General features: G+C 45.0%; 1 protein-coding gene across 1 annotated transcript in view; it reads left to right on the top strand.

Moving 5' to 3' along the window:
• Positions 1-1,685: 1,685 nt before the first annotated feature.
• Positions 1,686-15,819, top strand: part of DNAAF8 (dynein axonemal assembly factor 8) — an 86,953-nt gene continuing 72,819 nt past the window's right edge. The window contains exons 1-9 of the mRNA XM_014888487.2: positions 1,686-1,839; positions 4,948-5,061; positions 5,668-6,150; positions 8,105-8,201; positions 8,523-8,661; positions 9,551-9,697; positions 10,064-10,135; positions 11,673-12,026; positions 13,841-14,000. Coding sequence (XP_014743973.2) covers positions 1,693-1,839; positions 4,948-5,061; positions 5,668-6,150; positions 8,105-8,201; positions 8,523-8,661; positions 9,551-9,697; positions 10,064-10,135; positions 11,673-12,026; positions 13,841-14,000 — 1,713 coding nt within the window. The 5' untranslated portion in view covers positions 1,686-1,692. The remainder of the gene's footprint in view (positions 1,840-4,947; positions 5,062-5,667; positions 6,151-8,104; positions 8,202-8,522; positions 8,662-9,550; positions 9,698-10,063; positions 10,136-11,672; positions 12,027-13,840; positions 14,001-15,819) is intronic.

Raw genomic sequence — 15,819 nt, forward strand, 5'->3', positions numbered from 1 at the left:
CTATCTTGTCCTATACCTATTACTATACTATAAAAACCTCAGATTTAAAACCCATCACCTTGTGAAAGCACACACTTACTTCACTAAACACTTGTGATTCCTACTTCACCACTCATATTTAGAAGCTGTCTCTAAGGCCTCAGGTCAAAAGCAGTGTTCTCCTGGGGGTCAGTGCCAGAAAGCACAGAAAGCCCAAAACCACCAGATTTCTGGGATCCAACATTCCACCACTGCTGGTATCCTCACTGCCTCTCCTTCCCAGCAAACGTCACTTCTGGTGACACAGAGAGGCTCAGGGTTTCAAGTCTCAGAGTCATGGAGTCATTAAGGCTGGAAAAGACCTCCAAGATCATCAAGTCCAACCTTCGAGCTACCACCTCCATGCCCAAGCTGCACAGAGAGTGCCAGCAGTGCTGCTGCTGACAAGGGTTTGTTGTGGACACAGAGCACTGTGTGCTCCCACACAGGATGCTGCATTAGCTGACTGACAAGTCAGATGCAGTGTCCATCCATAACCGTGGGATATTTAGCTCAGAATTTGGCACAGGGAGCCATACTAGGCAGTTTGTTTTATCCCCAGGGGGCTCCTGTGACCCTGGGCAAGCTGTGCTCAGTGTCAGAGCACAGAGCTCCAGCCATGAGGATTTCCCTCTTCTTTATCTAAGTGAAATTCAGGGTTGTCTCACACCAACGAAACTACCAGAGCTGTGGCCTATGAAGTATCTACAGAGGAAATTTGCAAGTTTTAAACTTCCCAGGGAGTAAGTTGAGTTTGACTTCACATTTTGAGGACTTTTACTGTGCCAGTGTGATCCCCTGAGCAGTCATTTCAGTCCTGAACAACACAGTCACCAACCTCTGATGGTCCTTGTGGGTCTCTTCCAGCCCTGGGTATTCTGTGAAACCTCTGAACCAGAAATCATTTACTCTCATGTTTGATCGCCCAGAAAACCATGTGATCATAGCATAAAATGTAAAGGGTTTTTTTTGTGAGGGTGAATTATCTGACCTCTTAATTCAGCTGCAGTTCCTTCTGTGTTGTCTCAATTTCTCATGGACATCAAGGAACAGAAGGAAAGAATCCACTTTAGAAACACTTTGAGAGGTCAAAGTCCATGAATGTGCCTATTCTTAACTATTTTTTGTATAAAAATCCAGTGAAAACAAAAGTAAACATGAATCACATGGAAAGTTCCCTGCCTATGGCAGGTGGGTAGAAGGAGATAGTCTTTAAGCTCCATTGCAACCCAAACCATTATGAGATTCCATGACTTTGTGATCATTTTATCTCTTTTGAGTAGTGAGGAGGGGAGTGTGAGGGAAATTGGGAAGAGGAGTCAATCCAGCTGGGAGCAGAGGTGTCAGCCTGCCTTTGCTGTGCTCCTGTCCTATCCTTGCAGGCAGAATATGGGAACATGCTTGGAGAGCACGCAGTTACAGCACCCTGCCTAAGAATCCCAAAAAATACTTATAAATGAGGGGCTAAACTGCCCCTGGGGTGCTCTCAGCCCTTTCTCAACCCAGGTGGGAAGGAATAGCTCCAAAAATGCAGATTTTAACATTTCCTGCTGGGAGTGCTGGGAATTCCTCTGCCCTAACCACACTTAGTCCTTGTTTTGGATTGATGTTATCTCATGTTTGGAGAGATGTCCTTAAGCTCATCTTTCCTTTGCTTGAAGGGGAGCTGTCCCAATGGCCTCAGAAGCACAAAGTGAGGATGCAGAACATGCAGCTGAGCCTCCTGCAGCTCCTGTGCAGAGGGACAGGACATTCCAGTGGGGAGCCATCCTTGCTGCAGTGAAAGACCAGCTCCCATCCCTGGACTCTGACTCCTCCACAGTAAGCACTGAAAATCTCCTTTCTTCTCTCTGGATCAGGGAAAAATCTCTCAAAAGCAAGATCAGGTGACCTTATCAGGCATTTTGAGGTGGCTGCTGTGGCATCCTGGGTGGGCTGCCTGTCCTGACTATGGAACACTGTGTGTTAATTCACATCCTTCTGGATTATCCTTAATTATCAGAGGGTAATTGCCACCTCCTCTCCTTGTATTCTTTGGATTCTGCCCCTCTGCTCAGCTCAGGTGAGACCCCACCTGGAGCTGCTGCAGTGAGTCCAGAGGAGGCACCAGGATGATCAGAGGGATGGAGCAGCTCTGCTGAGAGCCAGGCTGAGACAATTGGGATTGATCAGACTGGAAAAGAGAAGCTTTTTTGTGGCCTTCCAGTGCCTGAATGAGCTCCAGGAGAGCTGGAGAGGAACTTGGGACAAGAGATGGAGGGAGAGGACACAGGGAATGGCTTTCCATTGGCAAAGGAAAAGATTAGATGGGATATTGGAGAGAATCCTTACCTGGGAGGGTGGCACAGGGTGCCCAGAGAAGCTGTGGCTGTCCCTGGGTCCCTGGCAGTGTCCAAGGCCAGGCTGGACAGGGCTTGGAGCAGCCTGGGACAGTGGAAGGTGTCCCTGCCCATGGCAGGGGGTGGGACAGGATGGGCTTTGAGGTCCCTTCCCAACCCAAACCATCCTGGTATTCCATGATATTCTGGATTATGATGTGTTTGAGGCTGGTGTCACATGTCCTCTCCACAAGGCATGTTACTTTTTCCATGCTTTTTACCTGCCAGAGAAGCATAATTGCAGAAACTTTTTCATATGAAGTGTGAGACTGGGAGGTGTTGTGCAGCATTCTTGACTGGTACAGGTTTTTCACTTGCTGGGTCTGGGCCAGGCTGTTCTTGGCTGCTGAACATCTCTGCTCACAGGACAGCATTGCTCTGGTGCTCCTCTCTAGTCCAAGATGCTCTGGCATCGACTTTTCTGAGGGGATAATATATCTCAAGATTTGATTATTAGTGGCATTTTGTCCAAATCAGAACATTGTGTTAATTTTCAAACATGTATAAACTTGAACAACGTTTTGAGCACATAAAGGATATATTTTATCCCAACTTAGTGTAGCCATTAATGGTTCAGGGAGAGACTATGAGATGTGAAAGAGCCAGAAATGCCTCCAGTGGGTATTTATTATTTATTATTTATTATTTATTATTTATTATTTATTATTTATTATTTATTATTTATTATTAATCAATGATCCAAAGCACTGTGAGCTGGTGGATAAAGTGTTGATGGGGATTCCATGACCTGGGTTCTGCACCTGGATCTCTCACTGTCCTGCTGGACAAGCCACATTCCCTCACTGTTCTCAGTTCCCTCTACCAACACTGTTTTAATTATTCTGAACAGCCCTTGTGTGTTAACATGTGTCTCTGTAGTGCAGATGAAGACCCAACACTGAAATTATTTGTAGGCTTTCTTGTTGAGTAAATTATAACCAGCCTAAGCCAGAGGAGCAGCTCCAGATTTTAGTGCCACACACCCTTGTATAACCCAAAATCATGCTGAACATTTTTTTCACTCTTTACAATCTCCAAATTCTCTGTTTCTATCCCACGTGGAAAAGATTTCCTGCAGAAGGAACTGAGGCAATCTGTCTGGCACTTCATTTGCATTCAAAAGTTCTGGCAGTGTAATCCTGCCCTGCTGAGGCTGCAGTTCCAGGGCTGCACCTTTGTCCGAGGAGTTTCCAGGTGCAGAAAGATCCATTTGTGTATCCAAGAGCTGTCACCTGAACGTGCTCTGCTCACACCTCCAAAAATGTCACTCACAAATGTGTTTCATGCCCTGAAGCCCTTTCATTACCCTGATATGCAATTTATTAAGAGGAAAGATGTTGTGTTGTAGTTGGCTTCATGTTAAGTTAATGACACCAGAGAGGATTCTCTGCAGTGTGAATTCCCAAAATTGCACACTTGCAAAAAACAAAGGGACAAGCAGGAAAGCTGTGTCCTGACTGCTGAGGAGGTGCTGAATCTCCCTTTGGTGTCCATGCATAAGGATTCATCTCCAATGCATATCTGATGTTTAAAAAAGGGATTTTCAGGGCTATCTAAATGCTGTCCAACCAAACACAGATACTCTTTGTGTTCTGAACAATAATCAGGGTCCTGAGGGCAGTGAAAATCCTTCATGGCCCTGCCTAGCCTCACCTGGGGCTCCCAGCAGCTCTGTTTAAGCTCAGCTCTGGCCCTTCACTCCCTCTCTGAGCTATGTTAGGAGAGTTTTGGTTTCTAGTTATGGTCCTGTCTGAGCCAGACTTTCACCTGAATTGACTTTCAGTCTTAATCTCTGACTCACTCCAGTATTGCCCAAGGATCTGGAGTTGTGCCTCAGCCTGGATGCTCCCCCTGGTCTGTCCTGCTTGTGGGACTGGGCTTTGCCTGGTGAGGCCTTGCCTTTCCAGTCCCTGAGAATCCCAGAATGATTTGGGTTGGAGGGATCTTAAAGCCCATCCAGTGCCAGCCTGTGCCATGTCCAGGGACACCTCCCACTGCCCCAGGCTGCTCCAAGCCCTGTCCAACCTGGCCTTGGACACTGCCAGGGATCCAGGGGCAGCCACAGCTTCTCTGGGCACCCTGTGCCAGGGCCTGCCCACCCTCCCAGGGAACAATTCCTTCCCAATATCCCATCCAGCCCTGTCCTGTGGCAGTGGGAAGCCATTCCCTGTGTCCTGTCCTCCATCCCTTGTAAATATTGAGCAGCTCTGCTCTTGCCTCTCTGATGGTGAATGAGGTACTGCAGAGAATCACTTGGGAGTTAGAGAACATCCCACACTTTCCATTGCTTTTCTCAGCAGGATGTTTGTCATCAACCTCCATGGAAATTTAATGTTTTACATGGTTTTTTACATTTGTAGCTTGCTGAAATGTGGGGTTGGTGACTCTTGGGCTACCAGACTGTCTAGTAAAGGTGTGACTGCAAGGAAACTTCTTGTCTCTGCACTTCAAGAGGTGCCAACACGGTAGCTGTCACTGCAAACCAGATATTCCAATATCAGTGAGTATTGCAGCCTCCTGTTCAATTTCTATTTTTTTTCTCTGTTTGCAGTCTGATTGTGAGAGTGATGAGGAGCTTTTCATCTTCCAGCGGGACCTGCCAAACCTAATTCCGGACCTGTCGGAAGAGCTGATGATGTTTGCTCTGGAAGACTCCCAGGAGCAGGTTGGGACAGTTGTGTGTGGGCTGTTCTGTCACCCCTCTCTTCTGGATGTTCCCAATGTGGGCAGCTGCTGATGTCTGACCTGTCTGAACAGGAAAAGCTTTTTGCAGTGGCCCTGTTTTCTCTGTTCTTGAGAATTTGGACCTTTTTTGTCCCATCTCCTGGCAGTTTTTATTGTCCTTTTACTGTTTTTCTTTCTTGTGCACTAATTAACACTGTGCAATTATTTTATGTGTCTAGAAAATGAATTAGGACAGTGCAGAAAGGAGGAAAAGTATGAAATTTACTCTTTGAACAGCTTTTCTGAGTTAAAGTAATCGCATTGTTCCTTCTGATGAAGATAAACATGAAATCATAGAATGGTTTGGGTTGGAATAATGAGCACATGTAAGAAAAAGTAATTGAAAGGATGTTTAGCAGTTCCTGAAATTAAAGTTTTGGAAAGTAAACAGTCTCACTGTTTTCCATGAGGGGTATGGTGTGGGCTGTTTCCATATGGTGTCTGAGCTGGAGCTGCTGTGTGCCAATCACTCTGTTTTGGTTTATTATCCACTTCCAAAGCTCAGGGAGGTTGACTTTCTGCATGTTTGTGCTTTCTCTGCCTTTAGCAAATCCAGGAGACACAAAGACTTCCATGGGAGATCTGGAACAGAGACCTGGAAAATTTTGACTTCCAGGAAAAAACAGATGGTGCCCAAATCACTGCAAAAGAAGATGTACAAATGATTAAAGATGAGGCTCCTGAACCTGCCAGCCACACTGAAGAAATGCCAAACCAAAAGAGAGCTGTTCTTGAAGAGCCTCCCTCAGATTCCACAGATGACCTTGAGGAGAAAGAAATGGGCAGGACACAGGCCAAGGAAAGAGGGAACTCCTGGCTTAACACAGCAGTGTCTGTGGATGAGCTGTACAGTAAAAAGGAGAGAAAAAAGCTGATAGAGACAAAGATACTCTCCAAGGTCATTGTGAAGCCATCCCCAAAGCAGGATGTCAAGCCTCCCTCCCATGGCATCACCAACATTCTAGGAAGTCTTGCAAAGGAAGAAACCTCAGCTGAGCATCTTGGAGAAGTGACCCATTTGTCATTGCAGGCAAGTGGCCCTCAAATAAAGCTTTGAGGGGTGCTGCAGTGGGGTGGGGGCACAGAGCAGTGCCTGCACAGTCCCACTGCAGTGAGGAAATGAAGTGGCCGGTTCTGACACACCACACTGTGTTACACAAAGACCAAAAGCTGCCCCAGAGCTGTCAGTTCAATCCAAACCATGGCAAAAGCCATGGATCAGCAGCAAGGTCCATGAACTGCTCAGGGAAGCCAACCTTAACATCTGTCCCTGGGAAAAAAACTAGTTTTTTCAAGTCCCAGGCAGACTTTGCATTAAAACAAGGAGATTTCTGGCTTTCCAATGGAGTGCTGGAGTGAGGAGGTGTTTAGGGTTGGTTCTGAAGTCCTAAATCTCACCCACCTAAGGCAGGTGGGATGGGCAGCTCAGTGTTAACTGGGATGTGATGTGGCCCAGAGTGGGGGGGTGGTTCTCTTCAGCTCTGAGTACAGATCTGCCTCTTTTGATTTTTAAGTTCATTAGGACATAATCAGCACAGAATAGGTCCTGATGTTTCTGTTCAAAGCCTTCCACAGGTCAGGGTATAGATGCTTCTCTTCCCCTTTCATGTATTCACAGAAATGAACTCTTTGATGTTAGAGCTGTTCCAGTCCAGGCAACTCATGCAGCTGCTGGCCTGTGAGTTAAATTGTGCTGCATCACTGAAGGACATCTTTTTCAAGTGGGTCTGGATGTAATTCCCTGCTCACCTCACAGAATTCAGTGTCTGTTAATTCAGGAGGCATTATTTGCCTTTCAGAACCTGTTTGATATCAGTGACTTCAATGAGCTCAAGTCTGGTGCTTTGGGGTGAGTTCTGAGACCAGGCTCAGTGTGTTCTCACTTTCATTTGGAAAGGAGCTGTTGCTCCTGAACTCAGCCAGGCACCTCAGTTTGTGTCAAGTTGCTAAACCTAATGTACAGTTTCTTCTTGATTCCTATCAGTTCATTTGAAATGTTTTTTTTATCCTTAAGTTCCTTTCTGTATTAGAAATGGAATTGTGCAAACCTTCACTTCTAGTTCTTCTGGACCTTCTGGAACTTAAACCAGTGCTGCAGTGTAAGAATAGATCTAACCAAAGTTGAGATATCTGTGAAGATTTATTGCTCAGGAATGAGGGAGGACTTTCTCTTCAACAAGAGGGGCAGATGCTGGAGGTGAAACTGCAGGGTTTGGAGGCTGCTGGTGCTTTTTTAAAGGCCATGAGTGGTTGTATTAAATGCATGTTTGTGGCAGTGGTGGCATTGTCACGACTCACAGCCCCCTTCCTTTCAATAAAACTCATAAGCACTTCTAATTTGTGGTGATGACATTTCACATGGGTGTGGATCCTTTTCCTTCAAACTTCAATTTCCAATAATGTTCCGAGGGGAAAGCAATGAGTGGTTGAAATGCATGTGGACTTCCATGGCAGCCTCTTGTAGCTGAGCCAGGTGAGTGTGCCCTCAGCAGGGATTCAGAGCAAGGAAATGGATGATCCTCTCTTCACGATGGGGTGAGCAGCTGTGAGATATCATCTGATACTGACTGTACCCTGAGCAATGGGAATTTACCCTGCTCAGAAGTTGCAGGGGGAGGAAAGGGCTCATCTCAAAGAACTGAAGAGCCACAAGTCCTTCTCCTGTGGGTGGCAGTGAGGAGTTCTCACATTATTCAGGATCATAATGCACATGCTTGGCCTTGCATCAGGCCACTTTTTAATCTGTTCCACTGTCTCCAGTGATTTTTTGGAGTCTTATCAAAAGGGTTCATGGTTCTCAGAGAAAAAGTCTCAGCAGAAGTAGCTGAAGCAGCTGGAGGGATGCAGTGTCTGAAGGGATGTAATAAATGCATTCCTTTCCTTACAGCACTTCCTCTGGAATTGCTGAAAGCAAGCTGGCACTGAAATTAGGGGTGGTCTTTTGGGAGTAAACTTTCCATCACATTTCTCTTGTCTTCTTTCAGAATATTGAGAAATGGGATGTAGACAGGAATCTTGAGGAGCTGGAGCAGCAGGGAGATACAACTCGTGCAGAAGTTGCTTTCTTCCCAGCAGATTATGGTAATGTCACTAGTTGAAAGTGCATAAAAATAAATAAAACTCAGGTTCCTGTATTTAAGTAATTCCCTGCAGCATAATTTTGAATGCAGAAATCATAGTGGGTTTTTTAAATGCTTCTAAAGCATGTTTAATTAGCTTCCCTCAAGATTTCATCTGGGTTTCCTAGCCTGAAGGCAGTGCTGCACAGCCTGCCATGGGCCAGACAAGCCAGTTACAATAATATCTTTATCCTTCCCCTGCTGCCAGGCTCTCTGTGGGGAATATTGGGTGATTCCATGGCAGAAGACCACAAATGATGATTATTTTGTTGCTCTTCCACAGAGACCTTCAGGAAGAAGTCTGAAGATGAGCTCATGGAAAGGCTGGGAGAGCTGTGTGCCAGGCAGGCCAGGACAGTGTCCCCTCCCTGTGGGAAGCCATCAGCCAAGCTCTGCTCCTCCCAGGGACAGCAGGACAATAAGTAGGTCCTTTTCTGTCACATATCCCAGCTAATCCTGGCTGCCAGAATGGGCACTGGGGAACTCCTGGTCTTCCATTGGGGTTTTTCTCTGTATCCTTGCAGAAAGCTGATATTGGAGTTTAAATACTTCATTTCCATTTGATGATAAATACCTTGGCATTCTCCATAAACCTTTGTCTAAACCTTACCAGACACTTGGAGTAAATGGGAAAGGCAGGAAAATGAGGCTAAGCCAATTATCCTGCTCACTTTTCTTTTTTTTTCTTTTTTTTTTTTTTTTTTTGTCTAGAGTACAAATTTCTCTTACTGGTACCTCAGTTGAGCAAAACCACACAGGATGATTTTCTGTGGGTATCAGTGGAGATGTCAGTGCTTCTTGGAGGTTTCTGTGTGAAGGAAGAGCATTGTTCAGAGGGAACAACATCAATGGTGGCAGCACAGAGGAAATAATGAGTGAAAGAGTGGAGGGGAAGGTGGGAAACATCCTCATTGCCAGAGCAGGGAGAGCCACTAGGATGATTTGCACTTTGTATGCCTGGGAAGATAAAATGGAATTACCAGAAGAGGCAGAGAGGAAAGGGGAACTCGTTCTTACACTGAGATGTTAAAAGTTGTGATGTCTCTGGTGCCTGCCTTTGTTCTCCAGAACAATTTGGTGCTGTCACATTTTGAGAACTAAATATCCCTCTTCATCCTGCCTGTGATCTGTGTTCCTGGGGGAAGCTGAAGCCTTGGATTTTGATAGCAGGCAGAAGCAGAGTTGGAATCTGTGTGGTAGCCAAGCACAGAGCTCCTTTCTCACTCCAGTTTTGCTCCTGATGCACTCCCTGCAGGATTCCTTGGGTGGATAAGGCAGAGGATGTGCTGAGCTGCTGTTTTCTGTGTGCAGGGATATTGCCTTGCTGTCATCCCCACCAAGTTCTCTGAGGATGGGCAGGATGAGTTTCCAGGGCCTGCCAAAACCTGCAGCTGTGTACACAGATTTGAGAGATGCTGAGCCACAAAAGTCAGTGACAGTCCCCGAAGAGGAACAAAGGTAAATCTTGGCTTTCTGGGGAGTGAGAAATAAGTAATAAGAGGTGAGAAACTGAAACCTTTCTGAGTCTTATGCTGGTGAAATGTAACTTTAAAAATATTTTTTCACACCTCTGTCATAAGAAGAAACCTTGTAGTTGATAAAGAGCTACCAGATAATAAACAGGTAAACATTTTGGTCGAGTTGCTTGAATATTTGAGTTTTCTTTTTGCTGGATAGTGTGAAGAACTCTCCATAACACCTGGAGATCTTCTGTGGAAGTATCTCTCCCTTTTTCCTCATTTTCTAAATTTGTATCCTAGAAATGACCAAGAACCAACACTCAGCTGGAACAGGGTTAATTAATATGGTCTGATTGTTTCACAGTGCAAGTTACAGCTCCTCCTCCTCTGAAGAAGAAGAGACTGAGACAATTAAGGATGAAGCAGAAAGGAGAATGTAAGATTCCTTACCAGGACTGTGTTTCAAGTGATATAATATTCATTTTTTACTGAATCTAAAGTAATTGCCTTAAAAGTGATCAGAGTAAATCTTTGTGTACTTAAATATTTCCATTCCTGATCTTCACACACACAAAAAAAGAAATAAAAATTAAAGCCCAGTACTGAAAGTACACCAGTGTGGCCCCAGGAGGTCACTCTTTTCCTGTTGCATGGTAGAGCTACCAAGGCTAGAGAGTTGTTGATCCTTGAGGCAATATTTGCACCTGTCCAGCTGCTTGGGACAGCTCAAAACACAGCCAGAGGTGCCCTGGGGGCAGGAAAATGTGAGTTCTTCTCCAGCCCCGTGTGAGTGACACCAGACATGACTCAGAATCAAACTTTGGAAATCTTGTAGGGAGTTGACTAGACAAACTTTTAATTTTAGAAATAATAAAATATAGAATAGATATAGATTTAAAGAGAATATTGACTACTTTGTATGGGCAGGGACTCTCCTAGTTCTCCTTCATTGAGAGAATGTGATGGGTGCAATCCTAAAGTGTAAATTCCTCAGCAGGTGCAGGTGTCAGCCTTTTCTTGCTAAACTCCTGGATTCATAACCATAGGTCATTAGAAATTTGTTTAATGTGAAGCAGAGGTGTCAAATTTTACCATCTTCCTGCACTCATGCTCTGGGTTCCATTTGGAATTCTGCAGCCTGGAAGTTGAAACCACAGCAGGGCAGGGGACAAGCAGAACATGTGTCTTGTGCCAGCCACTTAACTTCTTTTAATGGTCTGGAAGAAGAGATGATTTGACAAGGAACAGAGCCCAGACAATGTAATTTAGAACATCTAATCCAAAACCAGTCAAAAGCAGGGACAAGGGGATGCTTGGGGAGCTCTCCCTGGCACTGACACAAGTTCAGCAGTTCCATCAGTGTAAATCTGCATTAATGGAGAGCTTGGATTTTGATTCACCTTAATAAGAAATCCTCTTGGTCTCAGCAGGGCAGGATTCTGCTCTCATTCACGAGGGGTCTATCCAGATTCATTTCTATCTGGAGCGAATTATTAAACAGGAATTATTATTCTGTGCATGTAGATTATGTCATGACAGGACATTCCACTTCTACAGTAATGTGCTTGCTGACAGTTTAGCAGACTCACTGAGGAAATTAAGCCAAACATTCAAAAACTGTAATAATTATTAGAAAAACTTTTTGTCTGTGTGTATTAACCCCCACCTCCTGTGTCCAAAGGGGACAAAAATCTATAGGCTCTGATTTCCATGCTCACCATTCATTTGTTCACTTCTGGTAGGTGTTTTTGTTGTGCCTGAATGCAGAAGAGGTTAATAAATTGCCAGGAAGATAATTTTGTATTCTGGCTCTGCTTGTGTCACCTGAGAGCTGGTGCTGCTGTCACCCACAGTTATTATTCCTGTAGATGCCCAGTCCTTGTTTTGAGCTCTCATTGTATGATAAGTTCCTCAGAGATTTTATTCCTGTAATGCTTTATCTTGATGAAATCAGGTTTTTATTTCCTTTGCAGGAGGAATTGCTCAGGGAAGAGCCTGTTACTGCAACAACTCCGAGCAGCCCGTAAGGAAACCTTGGAGCTTCTTCATAAAGGATCTGTTCCAGCTGAGAAACTGCATCCACAAAGGCTGGAACACAGAGCTTCCTCTCATAAAAGTCAAAACCAATCCTGGAAAGTGAGGCAAGAGACAAATGAGGTGGTTCCCAGGAAACTGATGAGATTGGAACCGGGCAAGGGAAGTCCCCACTTTTCAAGCTATGGGGGCAATGAAGCTGACACAGAGAAAGAGAACAAAATGGAAACTGAGAAAATTCAAAATGCAGGAAATACTCCAGAGTGTCCTCTAATTACAGCAGAATTACCAAGGTATCCCACAGGAAAAGTAATCAGTGGGTTTGGATGTGGCTTCTCTAATTGTCCAGGATTAAAGAAAATTGCTTACCTGGGCTGTGAGCTGGAGCAAGGCTGGTTTTGTTACCTGGGAAGAACAACAGTCCTGGCAGCTCCTGCTGGAAGGTTTAGAGGCAGCCTCAGTGGGGCCTGGCATGGGATGAGTTATGGCACTTCTGCCATTGGAAACTGAACCTTTAGCTTTTATTCTACAGAAGAGGAGGATAAGGCAGTATTGATCTCCTTTAGGAACAACAGCATTGAGATTTCCTAAGCACAGCTTCCTAGAAAATAGGTCTGGAAGGGTCAGTCTCCCTGTGCCAATAAAGAGTGAGGTAAAATCTAATATCTCCTGGCAGATCTTTATAGAACTTGGTCTTGAAATCCTCAGTGGTGAGGATTCCTTGGCTCCCAGGTAGTACATTTTTTTGCTGTTTAAATCTCCTTCGAGTTGTAAAGCTTTTCATTAAGTCTAATTTAAATTATCCCCTCTCCAATTTAAGCTTATTTTTGTTGTGTTCCCAGAAGGAATGGAAAATGGTTTATTCTGTGTCTCAGTTTAAAATACCTTTTATAAACTGGAAGATGTATCAGTCCCCCCTTGTAATTTTTTTCTTCCAAACAAAGGAATTCAGACTCTTTGCCAGCAAGAAAAGTGCAAGATCTTGGAGTTACAAAGTACAACCGTGAGGAATGCCACAGGAATATCTTGGAAAGCTTTAAAAAATAGAAATAAGAGTGACATCAATTGAGGAAATTGCAAAGTTATTTGGGCCTCTGCCTCCCTGGGCTTAGTTAAATGTAGTGTATTCTGCAGAAGGTCTAATTTCAAAGTGAAATCAGGTGGTTGCCTTGTGCAGCTGCCCAGCTGTTTGGGAGAGCTGCATTATGCTGCCTTTTCAAAGGTTATATCCTGCTATTTTCAGAGTGAAATTTAACATTGTGACTTTGACATATGAGCCCTGGAAAGAATCAGGATCTGCCTGCTCTGGAGACTATTACTGTGTCAGAGTTAAACACTTGCCTGCCCTGCCACTTAGACTCCTCAGCTCTGTGTACCTGCTTCAAATGGCAGCTGGTTGCCTGCAGGCTTTTTCCCTCTGGGATTCCTGACATTAAGCTCGTTGCTTCCATCAGGAACACTAAACTCCATTTTGATTACCTGTTAGCCTGGGATGGCAGCCCATGGCCAGGCAAGAATGTTATTTACTGTCTCTGAGTGATAACTCAGTGATTTTAACTGATTACAGTTTTCTCTCTTGCTATTCGAATTATTGCTGGGGCACCTGGGGCTGGAAGAATTCAGGAGAAATTGAAGTTTGTGTTTGCCACAGAAATGGCAGATGGAATCTTTCTGTGGGCATCCAGATGTAGAAAGATGGGAAGTCTTGGGGTCAGGGGAACTTTGTCATATCCTATAGCAGATAGGAAAGGAAATGGGTCTGGACTGGGAATCTTGGTGTGGAGATGGGGAGTGACACATCACAAACACAATTCTGCTTAAAGGAGTTTTGATCTCCAGATAGATCATCACCACTTATCAGAAGTTTGATCTCTGCTCCTTTTCTTTGTGTTTTTTCTTTCTTCTTAGAGAGATGATTTCATCCACTGACAAATTCTTGTGTCCCCCCACAAACACTAGAATTGCTTTCTAAATCTATTTTAACCTTTCATGTCATGATTCCCCCTCAAGCGTATGGTGTAAATACAAGAAAAAAAAAAAGAAGTGCAACCAGATGAACAAGTGGCTTTTTTTCCCAAGTGAAAAGCTTATTCTGTGTATTTTTCAGCAGAGAAGGAAGTGAAAGAGAGCTATCCCAAAAGGAAGAGGAGATGAAGAGGAGGCAGAGGAGCTGCAGATTGCAGGAGCAGCTGGAGCAGTGGCAGCCTCAGCGCTCGGTGTGGGGGAAGCAGCCCATGGCAGAGAACACCCTGCTCCTGTTCCACATGGTCAGTGCCTCAGGGGAGCCTGTGCCTGCCAGGGGCTCCCAGGGGGCTCCCAGCTGGCAGCAAAATGTCATTTTTATTGCATTGTTTCAAATCTGTTTGTTATGGAGCACCATTAGCTGAGGAGAGGAGCAGCCCTACAGCTCTTCTCTCACACTAAGGGAGAAGAATTCCTCTCTTTCCTGGGAGAATTTCTCCTCTCCCTTTCAGGGAGAGATCCCCTCCAGTTCTGACCTGTCAGGGCTTGCTGGAGTCAGTGGCCTCAGTGGTATCTACTTCACATGATTTTTCATAACTTTTCCTAAAAAAGTGAAATATTTTTACTATCTCTGCTGAGTCCTTCTTGTCTGCCCCCAGCAGCTTTATAGTTCACTTTTGTGGATTGTTTTTGAGGATTGTGGGTTTAATAATAGGTTTTACTCCTGATTAAGGGGGTATGAAATGATGCTGATTTTAGCCAAAGCCTAACTGTGGCTTGGAGGACAAGGCTGTTGTTACTCCTCAGAAGATTTATCTCTGTCCCTGCCCTTAGCAGAGGACATGAGATGGAATGAGATGAGCTTTAGGATCAACTCAACCCTTTCCACGATTCTACGGCATGCTTCATCATACACTGATTTTGCTGAACAGAAGGTCAGATGAGAAACTGCAGAATCACCATGAATCCCCCATAATGATTTGTTTAGGCTAATGCCAATAACAAAGCTGTTTTGTCAGTACTTAGTTTTGGGGCTGGACCATTTAGGTCTCTTTTGTAAATTGATTGTTGTGGTTTTAGAGATTTGAAAGCTCATTTTATTTAGCACTGGAGCAGTCAGTAAGGAGGAGTAAAGGACTAAAAACTGCCAGCTGAGTTTCCCTGCTTTGACAAGGACAACACAGTGCCCAGGGTTCTGCTTTGGAGTGTAAAGGTTGAGGATCCTTTGGATTTGCTCCTCCCTGGCTGCTGGCAGGTACCACCCACTTCCAGTTAGCCCTTGTTGACATGCAGACACTCACTTGCTCCTCAGAAATCCACGTGGGCTTTGCTGTCTCCGTGCTGACAATGCACCAGGCACTGCAGAATCACTCCGTGTTTGGTCATTTCCCATATTTGCTGTGCTGGTGCCAATAAAATGAGGATGGGCTTGGTGAAGTGCTTTGTCTGGAGCAGAGCTCAGGGTGGATCTGTGCTGGAACTCTGGGTGTAAATATTCCCCTAAGGGATGGGATGGTGTTCCAGCTGTGGCAGCAGGGACAGGAGCATTTCTCACCAGCCCAGGCTCCTGCTGCCTGTGCAAACTTCTCCCAGTGCCCAGAAAGAGTTACACAGTGACAGGACAAGGCACAGCAGGTTTAACCTGCCAGAGGGCAGGGTTAAGGTGGGATTTGGGGGACAAATTCTCCCCTGTGAGGTTGGGGAGGCCCTGGCACAGGTTACCCAGAGAAGCTGTGGCTGGCCCAGCTCTGGCAGTGTCCCAGGCCAGCTTGGAGCAGCCTGGGACAGTGGAAGGTGTCCCTGCCCATGGCAGGGGGTGGGGTGAGATGATCTTTATGGTCCTTCCCACCCAAACCATTCCATGATCCCAAACTGAGTGCCAGCCTGCTCCAGGGGAATATTGGTGCCTGACCTCCCAAGGCACCAATGGTAAAAGAAAATCAGCATAACCCATAATAACCACGTTGTCTGGGCAACTCTTCTCTTAGTTCTTATTGAGAAATATTCATTATTAAAATTAAGACTAAAAAATGTGTCAACATCATCTATCAAGTACAACAGTCCTTTATAAGATTACTTGAAATCTGCTTTGATAGCAGCATTTTTTTCCTTTGAATTTGAACA

This window comes from Sturnus vulgaris, chromosome 16 (assembly GCF_052056855.1).
Source record: "Sturnus vulgaris isolate bStuVul1 chromosome 16, bStuVul1.hap1, whole genome shotgun sequence".
Classification (NCBI taxonomy): domain Eukaryota; kingdom Metazoa; phylum Chordata; class Aves; order Passeriformes; family Sturnidae; genus Sturnus; species Sturnus vulgaris.